General features: G+C 37.7%; 1 protein-coding gene across 2 annotated transcripts in view; it reads right to left on the bottom strand.

The window, feature by feature from the left end:
• grik2 (glutamate receptor, ionotropic, kainate 2) overlaps positions 1 to 22,452 on the bottom strand; it is a 227,643-nt gene that overhangs the window by 165,894 nt on the left and 39,297 nt on the right. For both annotated transcript variants that reach the window (XM_039651240.2, XM_039651241.2), the window contains exon 3: positions 1,573 to 1,740. In XM_039651240.2, the coding sequence (XP_039507174.1) occupies positions 1,573 to 1,740 (168 nt within the window). The remainder of the gene's footprint in view (positions 1 to 1,572; positions 1,741 to 22,452) is intronic.

The raw sequence follows: 22,452 nt of genomic DNA, 5'->3' as shown, positions 1-22,452 counted from the left end.
GGCCAGAAGGCGCCTCCTAGTGGTGTAACCCTAACCCTACCCCAGACCTAAACCTACCCATAACCGAAGCGTGTTATATTGACGCTAAAGGGTGCCATGTGCGTCGGATTTAGATGAAATTTCAAAAGAGTCACTATTTGACGCCCTAGGATGAGAACGCATTGGGTAAAACATGGTACTCGCGGTAAATCAACAAAACCAGATTTAAACAGAAAGGCTGCAGGTCTTGATGCCCAAATCCGATTTTCTGACTATATCTGATTTTTTTGACGACCCGTTTACATCATATTTTAAAAGTGACCCGTATCCGATTTTTGCATTTACACTATACACTGCTGAAACCACCAAATGGACCATGCAGTGGAAATGAGGCCAAAGAGTGTGTTGCGCTGTATAACTAGGGTTGGGTATCGTTTGAATTTGAACGATTCTGATTCCGATTCCGATTCCTTGTTTCGATTCCGGTTCCTAACGATTCTCGATTTCGATTCTTTTAAAAGAGGCAGGGTCAAAAAAGTTTAGCTAACCTTGTTAACCAACGGTCTTTCTGAAGGAAATACTCCTTCTGTCACAAATACTTGTCACAAACTTTGCATTTTGCCGAGATTTCGTTAATTTTTAGAAAAGTGAAGCCACACTTTGGACCGCCGACGTAAGCTACTCATGTTTGACTCGCGCGGTTATGCCAACACTTCCGGTAGACGCTTCTTCGTTGGTGTTGTTCAGCGGTTTCTTCTTCCGCTCGGCGGACTGTGAATATCGAAACTAGGAATTGAAATTTTAACTTTTGAACGATTCCGGGAAAAACGAAAAGTTAGTCCCGATTCCAATCGATACTTGATTCTCGATACCCAACCCTATGTATAACAATGATTTGTTTCTGTTGATGAATGTCTAATAAAGCACATAATATATTAAAGCGTCTATGATGTTTCCATATTTTCTAGTAAAACTGTAAATCGAGGATAACGTGGGTATGATGTCACTGATAGCGTGTCCTGGTTAAACTGCTTATTTCTCTTGATTTAAACATTCTTAGAAACATTTGGGATACTGTAAGTATACAAATCAACTAAATATAAAACATTTTGGATAATTTAATGCCAAAATCTTACATAGTTTGCCTTTAACTTTTTTGTATTTGATATTTTGTTATCATAGAATGTCGCGATACTTTCGTTGTCCAAAATAATATGTATTCCAAACACTGAACTCGTTTGCTTTTATTACCCATAATTATTTTGGCAACGCCACTGTGTTTTAATTGCATCTTTGTAATCTTTAAATAAACTTGCACGGAAAAAAAGTTCCAGTGGCAGCGGCTAATGGAGTGTGTAATCATTATAAGAGAATTGAGATGTTCCCCCAGCGTGTGAATGACATACGATCGCTGCCTGCAAACCTGTCTCAGGGGTATCAGTAGTTCACTGCTGATTACCTAAAACCAATCAGTTCTCTGTGCATATGCAGCAGACGTCTATGATGTCCCCGAGGGGTTAAATGAACTCGCTGTAAAGCCCTCCTCGTACAGTATATCTCTCAGCATATCTGTGGTGGCGTGAGGAGGATTACCTTTCCTGGAGGCCTCGAAGCTGTCGTGGATGTTTATCCTCTGGATGTCGTATGTAAGTGTGGTGTTTGGCAGTAAAGTTCTGTTCCTGTTGATTGTATTTAAAGCAAACTTAAAGGCAAGTTCTTCAGCACCTGATGGGCCACTCTCAATGGACTCAAATATCCCCCCTAAAAAAGAGAATAAAGAGAAAAACAGTATTAATAACCTGCTACCGTATGGCCTCTTGACCTCTTGTTGAATTAGAATAGAATAGAATAGAATAGAATAGACTTATTGAATATTATAATAGAATACACTCATTGAATAATATAATATAATATAATATATAGAATTAATAAAATATAATATAGAAGATTCAATATAGAAGATACGTGACAAAATATTCAAACATAATGTAACTGTGCAGATTTGTATACTTAATTAGTCAAAGCCAAAGTTGGTTTATTTTCTATTTCTGTCATATAACAAGAAAAAAAAACTTGTTGACACCAGTAGATAATCTAGTGAAAATATAAGTAGAGTACTTGTTACACCAATAATATACTTTAAAAGAATATGCTATTTAGTTTATATTTATAATAACTGCATTTATCTGAACTTTAAAGAGCTTTTTGTGAGGCTTTATGTAATTTCAGAATTGCATGATGAGGTAAAAGTGCACATCCAAGCATTTATACTTTAATGTAATTTATAAACTTGTATGTCATGGATTTATAAATATATTTGTAATGATGAAGTTGCAGTTTAGTGCATTTTAAATATATTAACTTTAAATGTAATATAGTACACATATCAAAATAGAGTATGTGTACTTCCTTAAAGCACAACAGCTCTAACCCTAACCCTAAACTTTAAAACAATGATTTTACATGTACTTGATACTATATATATGTTAAAAACATAGCCATGAAAGTTGGCTTTCTTTAAGTTCATTTAAGTGGCCTTTTATTTCATAAATAATATATTATCTACAAGTACAGTTCACAAAGAGAGGTGGCAAATAAATACAAATTTTAACAAATGTTGTGGTGCAAACTTAGGTGTAGAAATTCAAGAACAGCAAAATCGCCAGTTTAGTGCGGCGAATGTCAAAGAACAGTGTAATGTCAGAAGTTGGAAAGGGGAAAAGAAAATCACCGCTTGCTTTGACTCGACCCATTCGAGTGTATAATAGATATATCCAAGCTCTTAACACAAGGTATGTTTTTAGAGCACTTGACAGGCTGTATATGAATGGATGCCTTTAGTGTTGGGGACTGATGTGTTCTGATTGGCCGGCGAATCAATCAATCAAGCCCTGGGGAGCAGTGAAGCACAGCACGGAGAGATTGAAGTGTTTTGCTTGGGTCAGTCAGCAGTTTGCCCCTGTTGACTCGCCATATGTCAGACTAGAGCTCGATTCAGTGTTTTACTTACACTCGCTGGAGGCTCCATCATTTAAATGATCCCTCAAGACAGAGCGAATGAAACCATTTCACCGCCACACACAACTCTCTGCTGGTGGATATTAAAAGGTGTAGGACAAGGACAAGTATTATTAATAATTGTTGTTTCAACACCTACAGCAAATTGTGACAATTCTTGTTTTTTAGATTGAAAGAAAAAAATAAGCTTTAAGAAGTTAAGAGCAATAATTGTATCAACTTACAGGTTATGAAGTTTATTATAGCTATCGCCGCCTTTTTTATGTCATTGTGCCTGTTAAAGTACTGGGTATGACTTGACAACAAATACAACACTCTACTCCACTCCTCATATACATAAAATATTAGCCTTTATATGTAGTGTTTCTTAAGTAAAGAAATGTGCTTTGCCTGTTAAAAAATCAGTTCTTCATTCACCTTTACATTGCAAACCAGCAGAGATGCTGCAAACGGTGTGTGAAACTTCATTCATGAGAGGTGGGTGGTTTGACTGACAGTCTCCATTTGACTGACAACCAATCACATGGCAGTTGCTTCAAGGCATTTAGGGGTGTGGTCCTGCTCTCAATGTTAAGTGGGTGGAAAAAACTCCTTAATCTTGTATTTGGATCAAAAATGGGCACCCATAGAAATGAATGGGAAAAACTGTAATTTAGAGCATAAGCCAAAATAAGACACCAGGTGACTGCAAAGTCACTTCATCTTTAGGTTTCAGCTCTAAGAACTTATTGGAATGATATTTTAATGTAGTTAAACAAATTTAAAAAATAAAACATAAAAATAAGCATAATTTACATAGAAAATATGGTACTTTTTGAAGTAAATAAATTTAAAAATACCCCCAAAATAAAAAAAAAACACCATAAATGGATAGGCAAAACTTTATCGAAGACAGTGATATAACATTTATAATAAATAAAAATTAGGATCACACCTGAGTCGTCTGTGCCCACATTTGTCCACAATTACAGGATTAAGGGCTATAAAGTGAATACGGTTTGAGGGCTACAAGATTATTATGATTTTTTATCTCACAATTGCAAGTTTACATCTCGCAATTCTGAGAATTGCAAGTTATAAAGTCAGAATTGCATGATATAAAGTAAAAAAACATCAGAAAACAAGTTTATTTCTCCACAATTTTGATTTTAAGACACGCAATTCTGACTTTATAACTTGCAATTGTGAGAAATAAAGTCAGAAATGTGAGATAAAATGTCGCAGTTACCCTTTTAATTGTTTATTCTGTGGCGAAAACAAGCTTCAATAGAAACAGCTATTTTACATTGTAAAAACACTTCCTAATATGGCTGTTTTTACTGTATATTGACCAAATAAACACAGCCTTGGGGAGACTTTAAATGAATATTTATTGGATGTGCATCCCACAAATCTCCATCAACTGCAAGATGCTATCCAATCAAAATGGGCCAACATTTCTAAAGAAGGCTTTCAGCACCTTGTTGAATCAATGCCACGTAGAATTAAGGCAGTTTGGAAGGCAATGAGGCAGGATTGAAGCAGAGAGCGAATCCAAATGCAAGCTCTATTTTAATAATAATGATAATACAAAAGGGCAATCCAGAAGCTCAGAACAGGAACAATGAGCAAGCAACAACGACCAACAAACAACAACTGAAGAACAGAGGTATAAATACACAGGAAAATAAGCTAAACAAGACAACAAGGGGGCGGGGCTAATCAGACACATATGGGAACAATCATCAGACCATTAACAAGACACAAGAATCACATGACAGACAAGAACAAAATAAAGTGTTGCCCAAAAAAAGAGTCAATTCTAATGTAAACTGGATTCTGTAAAAGTAAAAATAGCTGCAGATAAATGATCAGAGAGGAGTTGGAACAAATCCCTTACAGCATTTTCTTTAAAAAGAAGTGAGAAAATGAGATGCTGGTACAAATTTCTCAGCCTTTTACAAAAGAGAAAGATAAAAAAAAAAAATCAAACAACCATCCCTTGTGGATTTACTATAAAGTAAACAAAATATCTCTGTGTTGTTACTTTTGAGGAACTGTGTGTTTCAGTTTAAAACGTGTGTCTGAGGTTTTAGTCAATGTTTACTACCAGCACTATTCATGGTTACATCATTTCATAAGGTTTCCCATTGACTCAAGTGCCTGATATATAACAATGTTTTATATAATTCATAACTTGTCCATAATCAATGTGTTTCACCTTTTTTGGTAACACTTTATTTGAAGGGGTGTGCATAAGGCTGTCATGAAACTGTCATAAACATGACATAACACCTGTCATGAACATGAATGAGTCTTTATGACTGTTGTCATTAAGTGTCGTTCGGTAAATTATGACACTTTAAATGCAAAGTTGACATTGTTTAAAATGTCTTTGTTATGACAACTTGACATTAACAAAGACAGAAATGTGTTTGTTATGACAACTTGACATTAACCAAGAAATCATAACCTGTCAACCTGATATCTTTATAACTAGTTCAACGTGTTCCACTTTACTTGAGGTAAGGGGAAATATTAATGACACTGTTGTTAAAGCATTTGACAGTGTAATAACCCATAATGACATCATTATAACTAGTACAAAGTGTTTCACTTTACTTGAAGGACAAGTCAAATATTCATGTCACAGTTATAATGGTGTCACCATGACAACCAAAGTTAAAACCAACCATAACAAATGATAGGGTAATGTAATGTTAACACATTACAGGTTAACAGGTTATGATTTCTTGGTTATGTCAAGTTGTCATAACAAAGACATTTTAAACAATGTCAACTTTGCATTTAAAGTGTCATAATTTACCGAATGACACTTAATGACAACAGTCATAAACATTTATAAAGACCCCTTCATGTTCATGACAGGTGTTATGTCATGTTTATGACAGTGTCATGTCAGTCTTATGCACACCCCTTCAAATAAAGTGTTACCCTTTTTTTATGTGAAATGTCTTGAAGAAACAGTCCATCCATCAATTTTCCTGATTTGTGTTTTCTCACATGTAGCTTTACGATGCTGTAAAGTTAACTTATAGATTTTAGATCATATAAAAAGTACAATATACAAAAACTAACTTTGGATTTGCAACAAGCAGTATAAAACAGCATGAAGTGCATTTTCACTATGAATGCTTAAAATCCGCTATGTGTTTCAGTACTGCACTGCGATACAGAAGCAGAAATATTGATTATTGCATGAATACAAACGTAAGGTCACTAGAGGTCATCAACTGACATTCTCTGTAACAGACAGACAATGGACAGCTAACAGCAAACTCTCCCCCAGGAAAAACATTCACACATTAAATATCCATCATCCATCTCGTAACTCATAGGGCAAACGCTGACAGTGATAAACTGGGGTTTGAATGACATGATGAATCATTTTCAACTGGGAAATGTCAGTTTCTCATCAAGATCTCTCAAGCACATGACAAATCTGGATTTTTCCATCACCAATCAGTCTCTGTCTATATGTGGTTTCCAATGACATGGACAATTTAGCCACTGACCGTTCGCATTCACCATCTCTTTCTTTATAAATTGGGTGTGTAGTCAGACATTTTACTCAAGATTCTGATACAACTAATAACTTATTTTATTTGAATATTTTAACTGTTTAGTCATATGGAAAAATCAATGAGTGAATTTAGCTTGTCTGTGTTCCGGACCGCATCCGGATCAGATGGTGGACCTGAGCCTCCACACGGCCACAACACATCCCTGAAGTGTCAACAGAGATTGTGTCAACTAGACTCTCATCGCTACGTATTTGGAACCCCTAAAAGGTTCTATACACTCTTAAAAAAAGGGTTCCTCTGGGTGCTATATAGAACCCTGGGGTTCCATACTTGGACAATAGAACCTTTTACCAAATAAAAACGGTTCTATATAGAACCATTTTGGAGTTCCATATATGAAGCGGGGGATGGAACCATTTCTGGTTCTAAATAGAACCATTTCTTCTAAGAGTGTAGTGTCCATATTCACGTTCATCTGTTCCGGAAAAAAACTAAACAAGCTTTTAGCGCCATTTACTGGACATTTCACTTTGAAACTGTCGCAAAACATGCAAGTTTTGCTAAAAATGTTGCCACAGTACCACATGAACGTTTTTTTCTAATGAGACCTGGCTGTCCATTTCATGCTGACTTTCTCCTGATTTGGCCAGAAGAGCTGCATGTGTACAGCTGGCATTGGGCAGTGACTGGCACTGGCTCAGTTCTCAGCTGGCCTGTCCCGTGACCCGATCGCTCGCATCAGACTCACGCATGCCACCGCATTCGATAGTATCCGCTCTCAGAAGCTGTGATATATTTATCACACAGCCGTTACATAATCAATGCCAGCACAATACATCCATTTCTGCCTCCACGGGGAACGCTCGCTTACAGCCGAACCAGAACAGCACGGAGGAAATTAGTAAAGTAGTGGACATCTTCCTGTCATTTATCATCGCTTTGACCACAGTGGGATTTCCTACAAAACTGATCAATATCTTACAAGAAAGACTCTGTGAAATGAGTGTGGCTTTGATTTCATATCACAAGGAATTTAAATGACAAGCAGATTTCAACATGAAAATGGCACGTACTCTCATTATTTTCATTTCTTTTTGCTATTCCTTTAACACATTTTAGGGAGTCTTCTGCAACCACTTGTTAGCCGTTATCAGAAGTTAACTTTTATGAATATTATTGATGGTTTATCTGTTTTATATAGTTGGTGCCCAGTGTTGTGGTGGGAAGATACCGTGCCGAACTGCTGAGATATATCTTGGAAGACTTTTAAGGATATTTAAGGGGAACAGATGAGGGGTGTGAAATCTCATCTACATAAATGTTGATTCATGCTGGTTTTATCATAAGTTCAACCCCACTTTTATAGCTTACTGAAATGTGCTGCGAATTGATAGCAGAATGTCTGCTGGTCTCCATAGCTGTAAGAAGGCAATGCTGCTTGCAAAAGCCCCTAAAAACACATAAAAAAACATTTTCTGATAATGTACTCACCCCCGTGTCATCCAAGATGTCCATATCATTTCTTCAGTCGAAAAGAAATGAAGGTTTTTGATGAAAACATTCCAGGATTTTTCTCTATATAATGGACTTCAATGGGGTCCAAAAGGTTCAAGGTCCAAAAGACAGTTTCAGTGCAAACTGTTCAAAGGGCTTTAAATGATTCTAGACGATGAATACGGGTCTTATCAAGCGAAATGAGCGGTCATTTAAAAAAAAAAATATATTGCAAAAGTTTAAGTTTAATAAGCATAAATGCTCGCTTTGCTCTGTTCTGTGTTCTTAATTATCGTCTGGAATCGTTTAAAGCCCTTTGAAGCTGCACTGAAAGTGTCTTTTGGACCTTGAACCGTTTGGTTCCCATTTAAGTCCATTATATGGAGAAAAATGCTGGAATGTTTTCATTAAAAAACTTAATTTCTTTTCGACTGAAGAAAGAATGACATGGACATTTTGGATAACATGGGGGTGAGTAAATTATCAGCAAAAGTGTTTTCAAAAGTACTCCTTTATGTTTTCAGCTGCTCCTGAAAGAACATCCAGGGCTGTGTTTCTCGAAAGCATCGTTAGCCAATTCTGTTCACAAGTTCCGTCGTCATCAGCAGTTCAATGAGTCGAGTTTCTATATTGCATGACATGTGGACTCAATAAATCCTGATCTTGAGCAAAATAAGCAAGCTGACATTCAGGTCAATCTTTGTCTTTTATTTAGAATACATACAAATGTCATTTACGTCTTTGAGTTTGTCAAGAGATTTAAAGCATCGTTTTTGAAGAGTGCGCATGTGGACGAGCTCTAGTGCGTAAGAACAACCCGATCTCATGGGAATTCGTACGAAATTACGAGGTGGCTAATTCGTAACAATTTACGATTTTGCTAAATCATACATATTTTACGAATTAGCCAATTCATATGAATTCGTACAAATGACCTACCCTTGACCCCGCGCCTAAACATAACCGTCACGTGGGTTAAGACAAATCGTAGTGAGGTCGTATGAATTAGTACAAATCAGCCACTTTTGAATCACTCGTACGAATTCGTATGAATTGGTCGTGAGATAGGGTAGGTAAGAACGAGTCTACGATTGAATCTGAAAATAAAGCAAAATAACTGAGAAAAATATAGACATGCCATGTCTGTAATTTATAGCAAAACATCTCGCATTAATCCGATCTCAAACAGTTATTACACCACACATCTGTGCCATCATAAACCAAGGCGATTGAACGACCACTTTTCCACAATATGGTTTGGGGAAACAGTCGTGACTATCTAGTTGATTTCTTCAAGGATGCATCGAACTGCGGTAGTGAAGCAGAGAGTTACGGCAATGTACGGGAAATGCACCACTGGTTGAAAGGCATTTTTCGCATAGCTATGCACTGGATCTGTATCAAACCAGCAATAATCACCTAAACCAGTATGGAAATTCATTCATTTAGAGCAAGGTCAGAAAATTCATAAATATTCAGGAACTTACAGGATATGAAAGGTATTAATTCTTCCAACTCACTCCAGAGGAAATTTATATTGCTCAGAGGCTCTCAGAAATAATCAAGTATCAATATTCTCTCAGACGTTTCTCCTAAAATTCATTGTGCAATAAAAATAGAAACAAACGAGTTTCAGTAAGAGAATAGAGAAATCACATGAATGTGGATAGCTCAGATAGTTTAAAGATTTTGTGTTTGTTGAGAGTAATTTTGACTGCGGACTCAAGTCTCTTGGCAGATCAGAGCTGTGAGATCATCTCCTGAATTACATATTTATATAATTAGATCCTGAAACTCTTTAAAAGGCATGTGTGAGATTACCAGGATCTGTTTTCTCAGGTACAACATCTGAGAAGCAGGAGACTTAAAGTTTTGGGTGCCAGATTCATTAACATTACAAAGAATAAAATACTTCCTAACTGCTATTTTCTTAAGAACGTTATTTTTTTACTCCTAAAAAAAAAAACTTATCTTTTTTAAAGATTGTTTTTAAGACAAAAGTTGTTTTGAGGAATCCAAATTGTTGAAAAGTATCTTAAAAATGATCATACATAGCTTAAAATAGCTTAAAATTAAAACGATGATATATCCTCAAAGGCAATATGTTTAATACATTTATGAAGCTTTTCAAATTAATTCTTGCAATTAAGCTTTACAACAGACCTCTAGAAACATACTAGAAAGATGCATGAGTTTTCTGAAGTGAAAACAATTCTGCTACTTTCTTCTGAACTTCAAAAACGTGTGATATTGGGACCTCGTTTTTCTATTTTAAAGTTGTTATGGTACATTTTTAAGAAGCAAGTAGGTTGTGTCCACACACTAAACACTAAAACACACACAGATACAGGACGCTTTCACACAAGAGCACAAGATGGAGACTGCTGAATCTCTAACAGCTGCATTAAAATAACTCAACACATTAAAAATGAGACAATGAGAGAAATAAACTTCAAACCAGTTGCAATAAAAGTAGCATGCATGCTTATTATGATAATTACGGGAATATGCAGACAGAGCAAAACAAAACAAAAAAAAACGTCTATGAGGGATGACGAAAATTATGCTGCAACAACTGCAATATTAAAAACAAGGTCCCCATTTGACACATTCAATCATGGTCAATCATTGTCTTCATTGTTGTGTGTGTGTTCTGTTGTTATGTTAGTTGGTTTTCAGCAAGACCTCCCATATAAACAGATTACAGTAAACCCATCATGTTCTTAAGAAAACATTTGAGAACCATAGCTATTCCTTCAAGTGAAACCTGAATTTAATCTCGTTGAGGGTTTTCTTTAAAAGAAGTCAGGACTCCATCATGCATCGTCTAGGACTCGTCTTGGACTAGGGTATATGTGTTATGTCTTTGCATGAAGTGATGGTGGAGTGTAAGATCTATCATTTTCAGTTCTTTGAGAGCAGAAATGCACAGCAAGTCCCTGCGTGTGGAAACTGCATCTGAAGGTGAAACATCCATCTCAACTTTCCAGAGTAGACTTACACAGAGAAATTAATTACAAAGCCAGTTTTGGTTTGATGCAGCTGTGGAGGCAAGGTTATTTGTGTGGAAAATAAGGTGCTCATTCTCGTGTTTTCTCTCCCCAGTGGAGACAGTTTGATGGCTATCAGTGTCAGATTATCAGCCTAGCATATCGAGATGCGTAGTGCGGCGTAACAGGCTTGTAGGACACCTTCCATCTTTATCAAGCCTGGAGCTGTGAGGCAGAAGACGGGGATCCTGGTTGACAGAGGACAGCATGTTTCTACAGGACTCCGTCTCTGCATACAGTGGGTTCAAAGAGCTGCACTCGAGCAAAGCAAAAGCATCCAGGAACCCATTTCAGATTGGAAATAGCCTGCTCTTCTGAACAGTTTTAAAGCTGCTGTGTTTAATGTGTGGTGTTAAAATACTTCCTTCTGCCCCAGTTTAATGAGCACAGTCAGCTAAGTTCTCCATAGGGTGACTTCCTGAAGATTGTAAACACCGTGACTGCAGCACTTTTAAAGCATTGTCAACTTCTCAACCAAGGCCACAAAACCAGAAGAAAACATCAGGACAAGGCCTTATGAAATACCCAAACCAACCAGGCTCACTGGAAAAGTGTGCTTGTTGCAACATTTCTGTATTTGATATTTGTGAACTGTCCAGTGAGTGGTGCTAAAAGTTTGTTAAATGTGGCAACCATTTATAATACTGGTTGTACTGCACGTATCGAGGAAATGTCCAGAGAGTGGCACTCTTGGGTTCATGCTCTATCACATTTCAAAATAACACTACCTATGTACACTAAACTTAAGTGACAGAGGTAACAAAAGTAACAGGGAGATCAAATGCATTTGCTGAGGCAATCGTTATATTTTAGCTGTTTTAGCTGATATTTTACACATTATTAAGATATTTTATTGTGGCTTTTCTTTCACGGCACTCTGCGATGCGGTAGTGAAGCAGTACGGTGGGTTACGGCATCGTATGAAATGCGGTAGTGAAGCAGTACGGTGAGTTACGGCGTTGTACGGGAAATGCGGTAGTGAAGCAGTAAGGTGAGTTACGTCATCGTACAGGAAATGCCGTAGTGAAGCAGTACGGTAAGTTACGGCGTTGTACAGGAAATGCGGTAGTGAAGCAGTACGGTGAGTTATGTCGTTGTACAGTAAATGCGGTAATGAAGCAGTACGGTGAGTTACGGCATCGTACAGGAAATGCGGTAGTGAAGCAGTACGGTAAGTTACGTCGTTGTACAGGAAATGCGGTAGTGAAGCAGTACGGTCAGTTACGTCATCGTACAGGAAATGCCGTAGTGAAGCAGTACGGTAAGTTACGGCGTTGTACAGGAAATGCGGTAGTGAAGCAGTACGGTGAGTTATGTCGTTGTACAGTAAATGCGGTAATGAAGCAGTACGGTGAGTTACGGCATCGTACAGGAAATGCGGTAGTGAAGCAGTACGGTAAGTTACGTCGTTGTACAGGAAATGCGGTAGTGAAGCAGTACGGTCAGTTACGTCATCGTACAGGAAATGCCGTAGTGAAGCAGTACGGTAAGTTACGGCGTTGTACAGGAAATGCGGTAGTGAAGCAGTACGGTAAGTTACGGCATCGTACAGGAAATGCCGTAGTGAAGCAGTACGGTGAGTTATGTCGTTGTACAGTAAATGCGGTAATGAAGCAGTACGGTGAGTTACGGCATCGTACAGGAAAGGCGGTAGTGAAGCAGTACGGTGAGTTACGTCGTGGTACAGGAAATGCGGTAGTGAAGCAGTACGGTAAGTTACGTCATCGTACAGGAAATTCAGTAGTGAAGCAGTACGGTGAGTTACGTCGTCGTACAGGAAATGCGGAAAATGAAGCAGTACGGTGAGTTACGGCATCGTACGGGAAATGCGGTAGTGAAGCAGTGTGGTGAGTTACGGCATCGTACGGGAAATGCGGTAGTGAAGCAGTACGGTGAGTTATGTCGTCGTACAGGAAATGTGGTAAGCAGTACGGTGAGTTACGGCATCGTACGGGAAATGTAATTTGACACATTATTAAGATCTTTTATTGTGGCTTTTGTTTCACAGGACTCATGCACTTTGCATCACAAAAAAATGCAGATTTAGAGGCACATTTTTCCAATGTGTCAATCCTACACTGAATAAAACACAGGAATCAAGAGACTAAAACGTGGAAATAATTTGTATATCCTGCGCCCCATATGACAGTATTTTTTGATCTTTAAAAAAAAGTATTCGGTTTTTATTCGGTAAAGGGTGTCATTTTATAAATTAATCATGTTTGTTTGACATCAATGTAATGATTACACTATACAGTATATTGATGGTCCCCTTTAAACATTCTGTTGACTATAAGCAAAGTCATTAGAGTTTTAGTAGACTGGTAGGGTTCGGCTAAGTAGAATAAGTTGACATGCAAGTTACTTATAGTCAGTAGAGTGCCTGTTGAGGAACGTTACAATAAAGTGTGTGCAGATATTAATCAGACAGTCTACTAATGAGAGTCATTTGACATGTAGTTACTTATAGTCAAAAGAATGAGTAAAGGGGACCATCACAATAAAGTGTTTCCAATTTAATTAGTGAAACTTTAAAAGTATCCCCAGTTACATTCGACTACTCTCCTTCACTTGCACATTTAAAAAAACAACGCTAGCACTGTTGAAACAAATGTTGGTGTTCATGAAGTTTAATAGAACAATATATAAAATGTATTGCATGTATTAATAATTTCTCTGCCCCTAGGAAACTCCAGTGTGTTGTGTAATAAAGAACCAAATTAGCTGTATTTGAGAAATGGCCTGTTACTTACTCCAGCTGTCACAGAATCACTCGCCCTCACCATCTGCCTTTCCCTGTTTTCCTCATTATGGTAATCGCTGATACATCTCTACTGAAGACCGATTTTGAGTAATGTTACCGTAAAGGGATAGTTCACCCAAAAAATCCAATTATCATCATCATTTACTCACACTAATGTCACTCCAAATCAAAAACGTTCTTCTGAATCAGAATTTTCCATACATATAAGCATGTTTTTGAGCTGAACTTGTACACTCTAAAAGTCTTGGGTTATTTTGTCAACCCAAATCCTGGGTTGAGCCTTTTGGGTCATTTTTTCAGTGTTTGGGTAGTGTTTGTGTAACCCAGCTCCTGGGTCAAACATGACAACCCAATGGTAGGCTAGATTTTTTTCTTTACCCAGATTCTGGGTCAGATATAGCAACCCAGGAGATCTGTTCAAGAGGGAGCAGTGCGGCTCCCTAAAATTGGTGCGTGTCTTCGGTAAAATACAGGTTTGTGTACATTTTATTTTATCTTCAAGTCTAAAGTTAGAAGTTCCCCCGCTGAACATGATACAAGCTCCGCCACGAGATCCAGCGCCGTTGCGGGATCAGAGACTGGTCGATTACACTTGAATTGCTTTTAAATGTTTAATTTTTATATATTTGTTAAACAAGCTTAAATGTATGCAATATGTATTCAAAACTATATAAAATATCATATACTACTGTAAAATATGATAAAAAAAAAAAAAATCATTGTTCTTTAGAGTGTTCAACGCAAACAAAACACATGCACCTGAAGTCAGGCAGACCTATTGTGAGTGATCCAAGGAAAAATACTCAACACCGTCCCTACACGCTCTCTGCACACATTTTTACTTTTCACTTTGCTTTCAAAAGTCATGAATGCACCAGGGAATAGAAGACAGACTCGGAAAGCTGAAAAATGACTCTGAGCACACTGCAACATACTGGCATTAACACAGCTCATTTTGTAACTGCTGAGGTGAGCTTTTGGCTGCCGTGAGCACTCGCATTTTGTGCAGCAGCACTTTGTTAATATGCCTCAGAATAAATCTTATTACGGTCTCTCTTTACTTTCCATTTCTTTCGTCTTTAGCAGATCGATTTGCTTAACAATGATAAGAATCCCTCCAGCTTAACTCATCCACCTAGGGCCAACTAACTCACAGAGAGCCGGGATTGTGCAGGCTTCTCCATTTTTAATGAAGACTCTTTTTGAACTCGGCCACGGCGTATTGATTTTCCACTCGCAGTCAAGTGTTTGATATGATTTCGAATGGATATGCGGATTGGAAGATGTGCCTGGATGCCATTTTCTTTCATTTCTCATACGTCTCGTCCCGTGACCCGTCAGTATTTTACGATAATCCTCGCCCATTTGAGAGATCAGCCGTGGATCTAATGAGTTATGAATATTACCCTCACGAGGCCTATCAGCTTCGCTCGAGGTTTGTGTGGTGAACGCTCACTCTCGATATAAATCAGGCCGTGAGGTTCTGCGCTAGTGGTGGTCTGTGGGGGACGCTCGCTGGTTGGAGATCAATTGTGAATGTTTAATTCTGGGTGAAAAGTCTTTCTGCTCGGATCCCCACGGTATAATCTGCCCCGTAAAATCCGAAACCCTCAAACTCTGTTGAAAGAAGACTGCTTCCAGTTCAGCTTAAAAAGAAAATGTTGTACTTTTTCATAACACCTCATCCCACGCTGTCCCAAAACCACCTTGACAGGCACGTAGTTTCAATCTATTGTAGGCCAAGAGTAATTTCTTTTCAGCTTGGAAGATGCGAAAGAAGGGGATCTGCTTCAATCTTTACGTCCAGAACTATTACGAGAACATTTGTCGTCTTGTTCAGAATTCATTTCCCTGTGAATTGGGGCCAATGTCCTACTTATTCATTTGAGTATGTTCCAGGACAGCCGAGAAAATTGAACTTGCGCACTTGTGTTGTGCAGACAGCTATAAGTTTGGTTGCAAATGAGTATTTGGTGACTTATGAACTCTTGCAGAGCACGCTCCAGATAATGGAAAAACAAAAGGATAGCAAATCAAATGGACAGAAATTCTATTTTCTTGTGGTGAAAACAAACGTCAACCGTGTGCTGAATTACAATGCTAAAGATGGCTCAAATACCGAGTGATAGACCGCGAGGTTCAGCCACCGCAAACACTTCCGAAGAGAAGGATCATTTCTCTCCAGCTGCTCACGGAGCCGGAAAACATCAGGTGTGTGTGCGCGGCCTATATATCTGTGTCTTCCTTTTTAATGAAGTCTGATGAACTTGACAAAAACACTCCGTCGCTATGCAGACTCTTGGTAACAAGAAGACGGCCTTACACTTGCACGGAGAGCTCCTATTGGTCGGCCAGCCTGACAAAGTGAGTAGACCGTGGCGATGCTTTGTGACTAATGGACTCCGGCTCAGCCTCAAGGTCACGGCCAGGTGGGTTCCATGGCAACAGAGGAATCTTCATCATACAGTGGACCGGTTGAAGTGAGACACTGCTTCTAGAAGGTTCTCTTTGGAATCTTTGAGATGGAACAAAGTCTGATGGATGTGGTGAAATGAGCGAGCTGTCTCAGTAATTAACTTGTTCCCGACGGAGATAGATGAGAGAAAGTGTTAACTCTTTTTTCCGACTGCGCACATGCCCGTGTGCGTGGACATTGATTAAAGACAGGAAACCCATGGCAACTACATTCATGTCAATCCCACTCAGTTCATGACAAGACAACAAGCGTTACCAGAGCTCAAATCCCATAATCCACCTGTTCGAATGCACACTTAATGATATGAGGGTTGCGGAAGCACGTTAACTGAACCTTGTTATCTGGAAAGGGTGTCGTTCCTGAGGCACAACCCGAGATCAAATAACCCTGAGGAAAGTGTAGGTGAGAGTGAAGAATGGACACCTTTTTCCACATTGTTATAATTAGCAGGATGTACGCAGCAGGTATTGAATTCTGCTTCAGTTATAAACCTCATTGAGAGCCCAATCTGGGTTAACCATAAATAATAGTAACTGACACTGGAAGTAATGCTCATGTTTGCTAATCGGCCAACAGACATGTGTATGAAAAAATTTTTTTTACTATAATAATATTAATCAGAAAGGCCAAGTTGTATAAAATTTGATTATTTAGAAATGATTAAAATCACTGTGCTGCACAACAGCGATTTTTTAAAAAAAAAACTTGCAAAACCTTGAATTATTGCCACAAGCAAGGAATTTGTTTCCACAACAATCTCTGTCGACCTTAAAATTATTACAGAGAGCAACTAGTTAAGCTTTATAATCAAGGAGACAACTCAAGACTCACATCTTGCAAGGGTTGAACTTTAACTCTTACACCACACCGTCAAGTCAATTTCTGAAAATAGCTGGGGGGAAAAAAATTTCTTGAGCAGCAAATCAGCATATTAGAATGATTTCTGAAGGATCGTGTGACACTGATGTTTCAATTTCCTGATTGGTCTAGCGGAGGAGTGCAACAGCCAAATGGATGGTGGTGAATGAGTGTGTAACAGCATGAAATCACCCCGTCTCCACACACAGATGTGTGTTAAAATATTCATTTTATTTTAGTTTTCGTGTTCGCATTTATGAGGAAAAAACAATGTTACAGACGCGACCGCTCTGAACTGGCACTAAAAGACTGCTTTAAAACTTTCACATAGTCTGTTGCCTTTAAGAAATAAAAGCAGACAATACACTGTAATACAAGCCTCACTGAACATGTAACGAGTAAAATATTACTGAAAATTGATTAGTAATGCCTTACACTACTGCGTTACAGCAAAAAGTAATATGTTACTGTAATGTATTACTTTTGAGTACTTGTGAGAACTCACTTCAAAATGTTCTCAGCCTCAGGCGTGAGGAACTCCTTTGTCCAGATACAGCAGTGGCTTGTGCTGTTAGTCACAGAGCAATACTCAACACTATCTACGACATAAAAGATAACTGGCGTTCTTTATCAGTGCATTTTGTGATCAGATTGACAGAAGTTAAGACATTTCCATAAAATGGGAATATAAATACAAACATTTTATTAAAAAAAAGTCTATAGACATAAAGACTATTTGAATACATTACACAAGAAGATGCTACAAAATACCACTGACAGAAATATTTCTTTGTAATTATTTTTGACATTTACAAGCAATTTTCTGAGAGAAAAGAGTTTCAAAGTAAATCCTAAAGGTACATTTTCTTTTCCCTTCTTTTAATAAGAGTTTTGTTTATTTTTCTGCACTCCTCCACCCACTCTCCATTTCTATCTGCCACCAGGTCTTTCTGATCTCATTCGGTGAGCAAAAAATCCAGGCATCCGTGTGTGTTAGTGTACCCTAATGTGAGCAGAGCAGACAGACAGCCTGATACACCACATTAAAGATTTGCTCAAAAAATGTAAAGTGCTTCCCCAGAGAATAACAAAATAGCCTCCGAAGTAAGCAGTGACAGTAACTGATTATAAATATTCATAAAGGCTTTTAAAAGTGGGTAATCACTTTTGCTGTTCTGCATAATGCTGCTTATTTATTCAAATGCAGGGACGCGTGGGGGGAAACGGTGTTGTTTGAGTGAGCGAGCAGTGTGTGTGTGTGTGTGTGTGGTGAGCTGAGGAGACAAAAGCATGTGTGTGCTCTGAAAACGATGTTTGGAGATTCGGTGATGAGAGGCTGTGAGTGTGTGTGTGATGGGAGGTATTTCACAGTCACATTATGGGTGATAATTTATGAGGAAACAGCAGCAACTAATTAGGCCTCACACTCTGTAGGAGTGACATCAACATCTGAGCATATCTGTTGAGCGATATTGAAACACACACACACGTTGGGTTTTTATGTTTTATGGGGACTTTCCATAGACAAACTGTATTCTATCCACTAACCATCACAGAGAAAAAAATATATGTATAAGCTGTTTTTCTCATGGGGAACAAAACTGTCCCCACAAAGTGAAGGATTTCAGATAGGTTAGGAGAAAGGTTGGTTGGTTGGTTGGTTGATTGGTTGGTTGATTGATTGATTCGTTTTTGCAGTTTATTACAACATGTGAAGCCAGTATGTCCTTGTTCAACAGTACAGCTGCGAGAGGCAGTCCTGCTGGATGCCTGTCTGGAAATAACACTTGTTTTAAATAGGGTGAATGAAATAAATGAAAGTCCCTGTAGCACCATTACTCGAAAAACCAATGCCACACAGCAGAGTTTGCTTCTCCTGATTGCATTTAAAGCAGACATCACCCACACATATGCTCAGAAACAAACTATGACACATTCTGCCTGATGGAGGACAACACTACAGTCAGAAATATATATTAATGGAGACAGCTAACTCACAACATATGTCAGTATGTTGCTTTCCCTCTAGCCTTCAATGATACACTGCCCCTCCTTCACTTTCTCATAATTCAGACTACTACATATTACAATGCTACAACTAGCAGGACAGTCTTTAACTAACCAATCCTAGATGCTGATGTTTGCTGTATACCTGATAAGTTAAATAGCTGTTGTTTAAGGTAAATACTTTTGTTGGTACAGAAAATGTTTTTTACTAAAAAATATTAACATTGCAAAAGAGTGCCGAAGTGATGACGTCACTTTGTAGGACGCCTCGGAAGCTAGCGGCGCATGGGTTCCCTCAGTCGAAAAGCAATGCATTTTCCCCGTAGACTTTTGGAAAATCGCAAAAAATAAGATCTGTGTTTAACAAAGAGTAGTGACCCTTACACGTTTTGTCTAGCAAGATAATCTTTACAAGTTAATCCAAAATTTATACATTTTGAAGCCTATATAAAGATTTTAAAAAACACAATCAGAGACAATAAAGTTTAAAAAACCACAAGCAGGTTATAACTGTATGTTCAAAACGTGAAAATATTTCGCGGCTTTGTTCACCACAGACCTTATTTCAGGCGATTTAGCAAAAACCCATTCAAAAATCCCATAGGCTTAAGAGCGAGGGAACCGTAATGCTAAAATGCTAACTCACTTCCGCGTTTTGGCCTACAGAGTGACGTCGTAACTTCGGCACTCTATATGAGAGATTGTTTTACTAATGCACATCCTTGCTGTGAAATTGTATAAATAGTGTTTTATAACTCTATAGCCTATAATCTGAGATAAAAGGAGCTAATATTTAAATAAGTCTATCAAGGGTATATTTCAGGATTTAGCATTAAGCGTTGTTATTATAGTAGAAAACCTGTAGTATTTTCAAATTACCGTGCTTTCCACCCTCATATCCCCCTGAGACGAGAGATTTATGTATTTATTTTGTCTGTAAAAAATCCTCTGATGATGTAAAAATCCTCATTTTGCATCATCGGAGGATGTTTTGTCCAGAGGCTAAAGACTACAGTCAGTGGTAGGGTCTGTCCCTCATGTTCTCAACCCGCCCATAGAGGGTGATCTCATTCACAGAACAGATATCTCATTAGATATCTGACATACAAGATGACACATCCCTGCTGAAAAAAACAATAGAAACCATTACAGAATTCCTAATGGTTTTAATGGTTATAAAGGGAAATGTATTGGTTTATGTAATGGAAACTGTAATGGTCCTAGTAGGTCTCTATTGGTAATTTGCTTTCTTCTATTGGTGGTATATGTTTTCTATTGGATACCATTAAGGACCAATAGAACACCTTTGAAAATTATAGGTTACATGTTGGTATCTAGTGGACACCATTATGAACCATTAGGACTCCAATAAATTTAGTGTTTCCTTTGGTTTGATAATAATGATTTAATGTAGGCTACACGTGATTAATAGGCTAGATACAGTTTTTAAAAACTGGTCATAGCCATTGGTCAAAACATTGGTCCCATGTGATTTCAGGTTTAACAGCTCTTGTCGGGAGTGATCAGGTCAAACCCTGACCCACACACTAAATATATTCAAATCATGACCAATACAAATTTGTAATGTAAACCATTAAATATGTTCAAATCATGACCAATACATGTTTGTAATGGAAACCATTACAAATCAGAACCAATACAAACTCTAAAGGAAACCATTAAATACATTATTACCAATACAAATGTGTAATGGAAATCAATACATCCTAATAGAATATGGCCCAAAACACACTACGTAATGGACACCATTTTGTAATGGTTTTAATGGTTAACGTCTGATGGTTTGTAATGGTTTTGTAGTGGAAACCATTACCATTTCTGTAATGGTTTCTATTGTTTTTTTCAGCAGGGATTATTTATCAATATGGCTCACATTAATGATAATTTACAGCAGTTGTGTGTACCTGTGTTTGCTTAATTCAACACTGACTATTCAAGAGCCCCTCAGTGTGTGCTAATCTAAAATCAGGACGGTGGAAAAACAAACTCACAAAGGCTCAGACCCACTAATAGCGTGATCCAATGGCTCGCCGTTATCTTTGAGTGGTAAGTTCACATCAGTTACACTGCGCATTCAGCCATGCTCACCTCATTCATCCACAGCTTCACCTATCCATCAATCAGTGCCTCCATCAATACAGAGAGTCAATCAATCAATCGCCTCAGAAGCCTAAAATACACCACTCAATCTAACGTTCAGTGCTCTTCTACTTGGACATATAGATCTTCTAGAGGGGCCAAGACAAAAAAAAAAGCCATCTAACTGAGACCAGAGCCTCTTTGCATCGCTACAAATACCTTTTAGAAGAAAGCTATATGGGCAACATACTGTATGTGGGACAAGGTTATCATTATTTATAGAATGGCTAAAAGTATTTGCTGAGAAAAGCCCCCAAATTAACATATTTTAGACTTTGTAGCAGAGTCAATCATTGACAAACATTGGCTTTAGATAATTAGAAAATCATTACAAAATTGGTTTTAGAATTCAAGCGTCAGGTGGACTTATTTGGTCAATGCGTAGAGTCACGCTGTATTTTTAACATCTTGTGCCATGAGTGCTGCTTTAAAAATGCATTGTCAGGTAAAATACTTATATTCGAATGCAATAAAAAAAAATAACATAATTTGGGTTGTTTTTAACCCAAGGGCTGGGTAAATATAGGACAGAACATATGTTGGGGTAATTTTACCCAGTAAATTGGGTTATTTAACCCAGCATGGGTTGATTTTTTTATGTATATAATACTAGCTTTTTTTTTTTTTTTTTTTTTTTAAAGAACCCAACAAAAAAATTACCCAAAAGACTCGACCCTGGATTTGGGTAAAAAAGAGTGTATTGACTGATTAATAAACAGAAATAAATCAGAAATAAAGGTACAAAATCTGTCACTGGGGCAGTATCCTTTCAAAAGGTACACTTTAAACAATGCTGGGTTTTTTGAACCCAAATTTGGGTAAAATATGTACTAACCCAAATGTTGGGTTAAAAATGTAATTTCAAATTGTAAGTTTTCAACTGTAAGTTTTTAATTGCATTTTTATCCTAACATTTGGGTTTGTCCATATTTGACCCATATTTGGGTTGAAACAACCCAGCATTTTTTAGAGTGTACAGTATGAACACTTTAGGTAATAATACTGAATGTGGTACTAATATGCACCCATTACAGTTAAATAAGGTACAGGACAGCTTTTTTCAGAGAGTGTTAAAAGAAATAAAATGATTCAGCAGAAGTAATATAATAGTCTATTCAGGTA

The sequence above is a fragment of the Pimephales promelas genome, chromosome 12 (genome assembly GCF_988280905.1).
Source record: "Pimephales promelas chromosome 12, fPimPro1.hap1.1, whole genome shotgun sequence".
Classification (NCBI taxonomy): Eukaryota; Metazoa; Chordata; class Actinopteri; order Cypriniformes; family Leuciscidae; genus Pimephales; species Pimephales promelas.
This window is presented reverse-complemented; position numbering and strand designations above follow the sequence as displayed.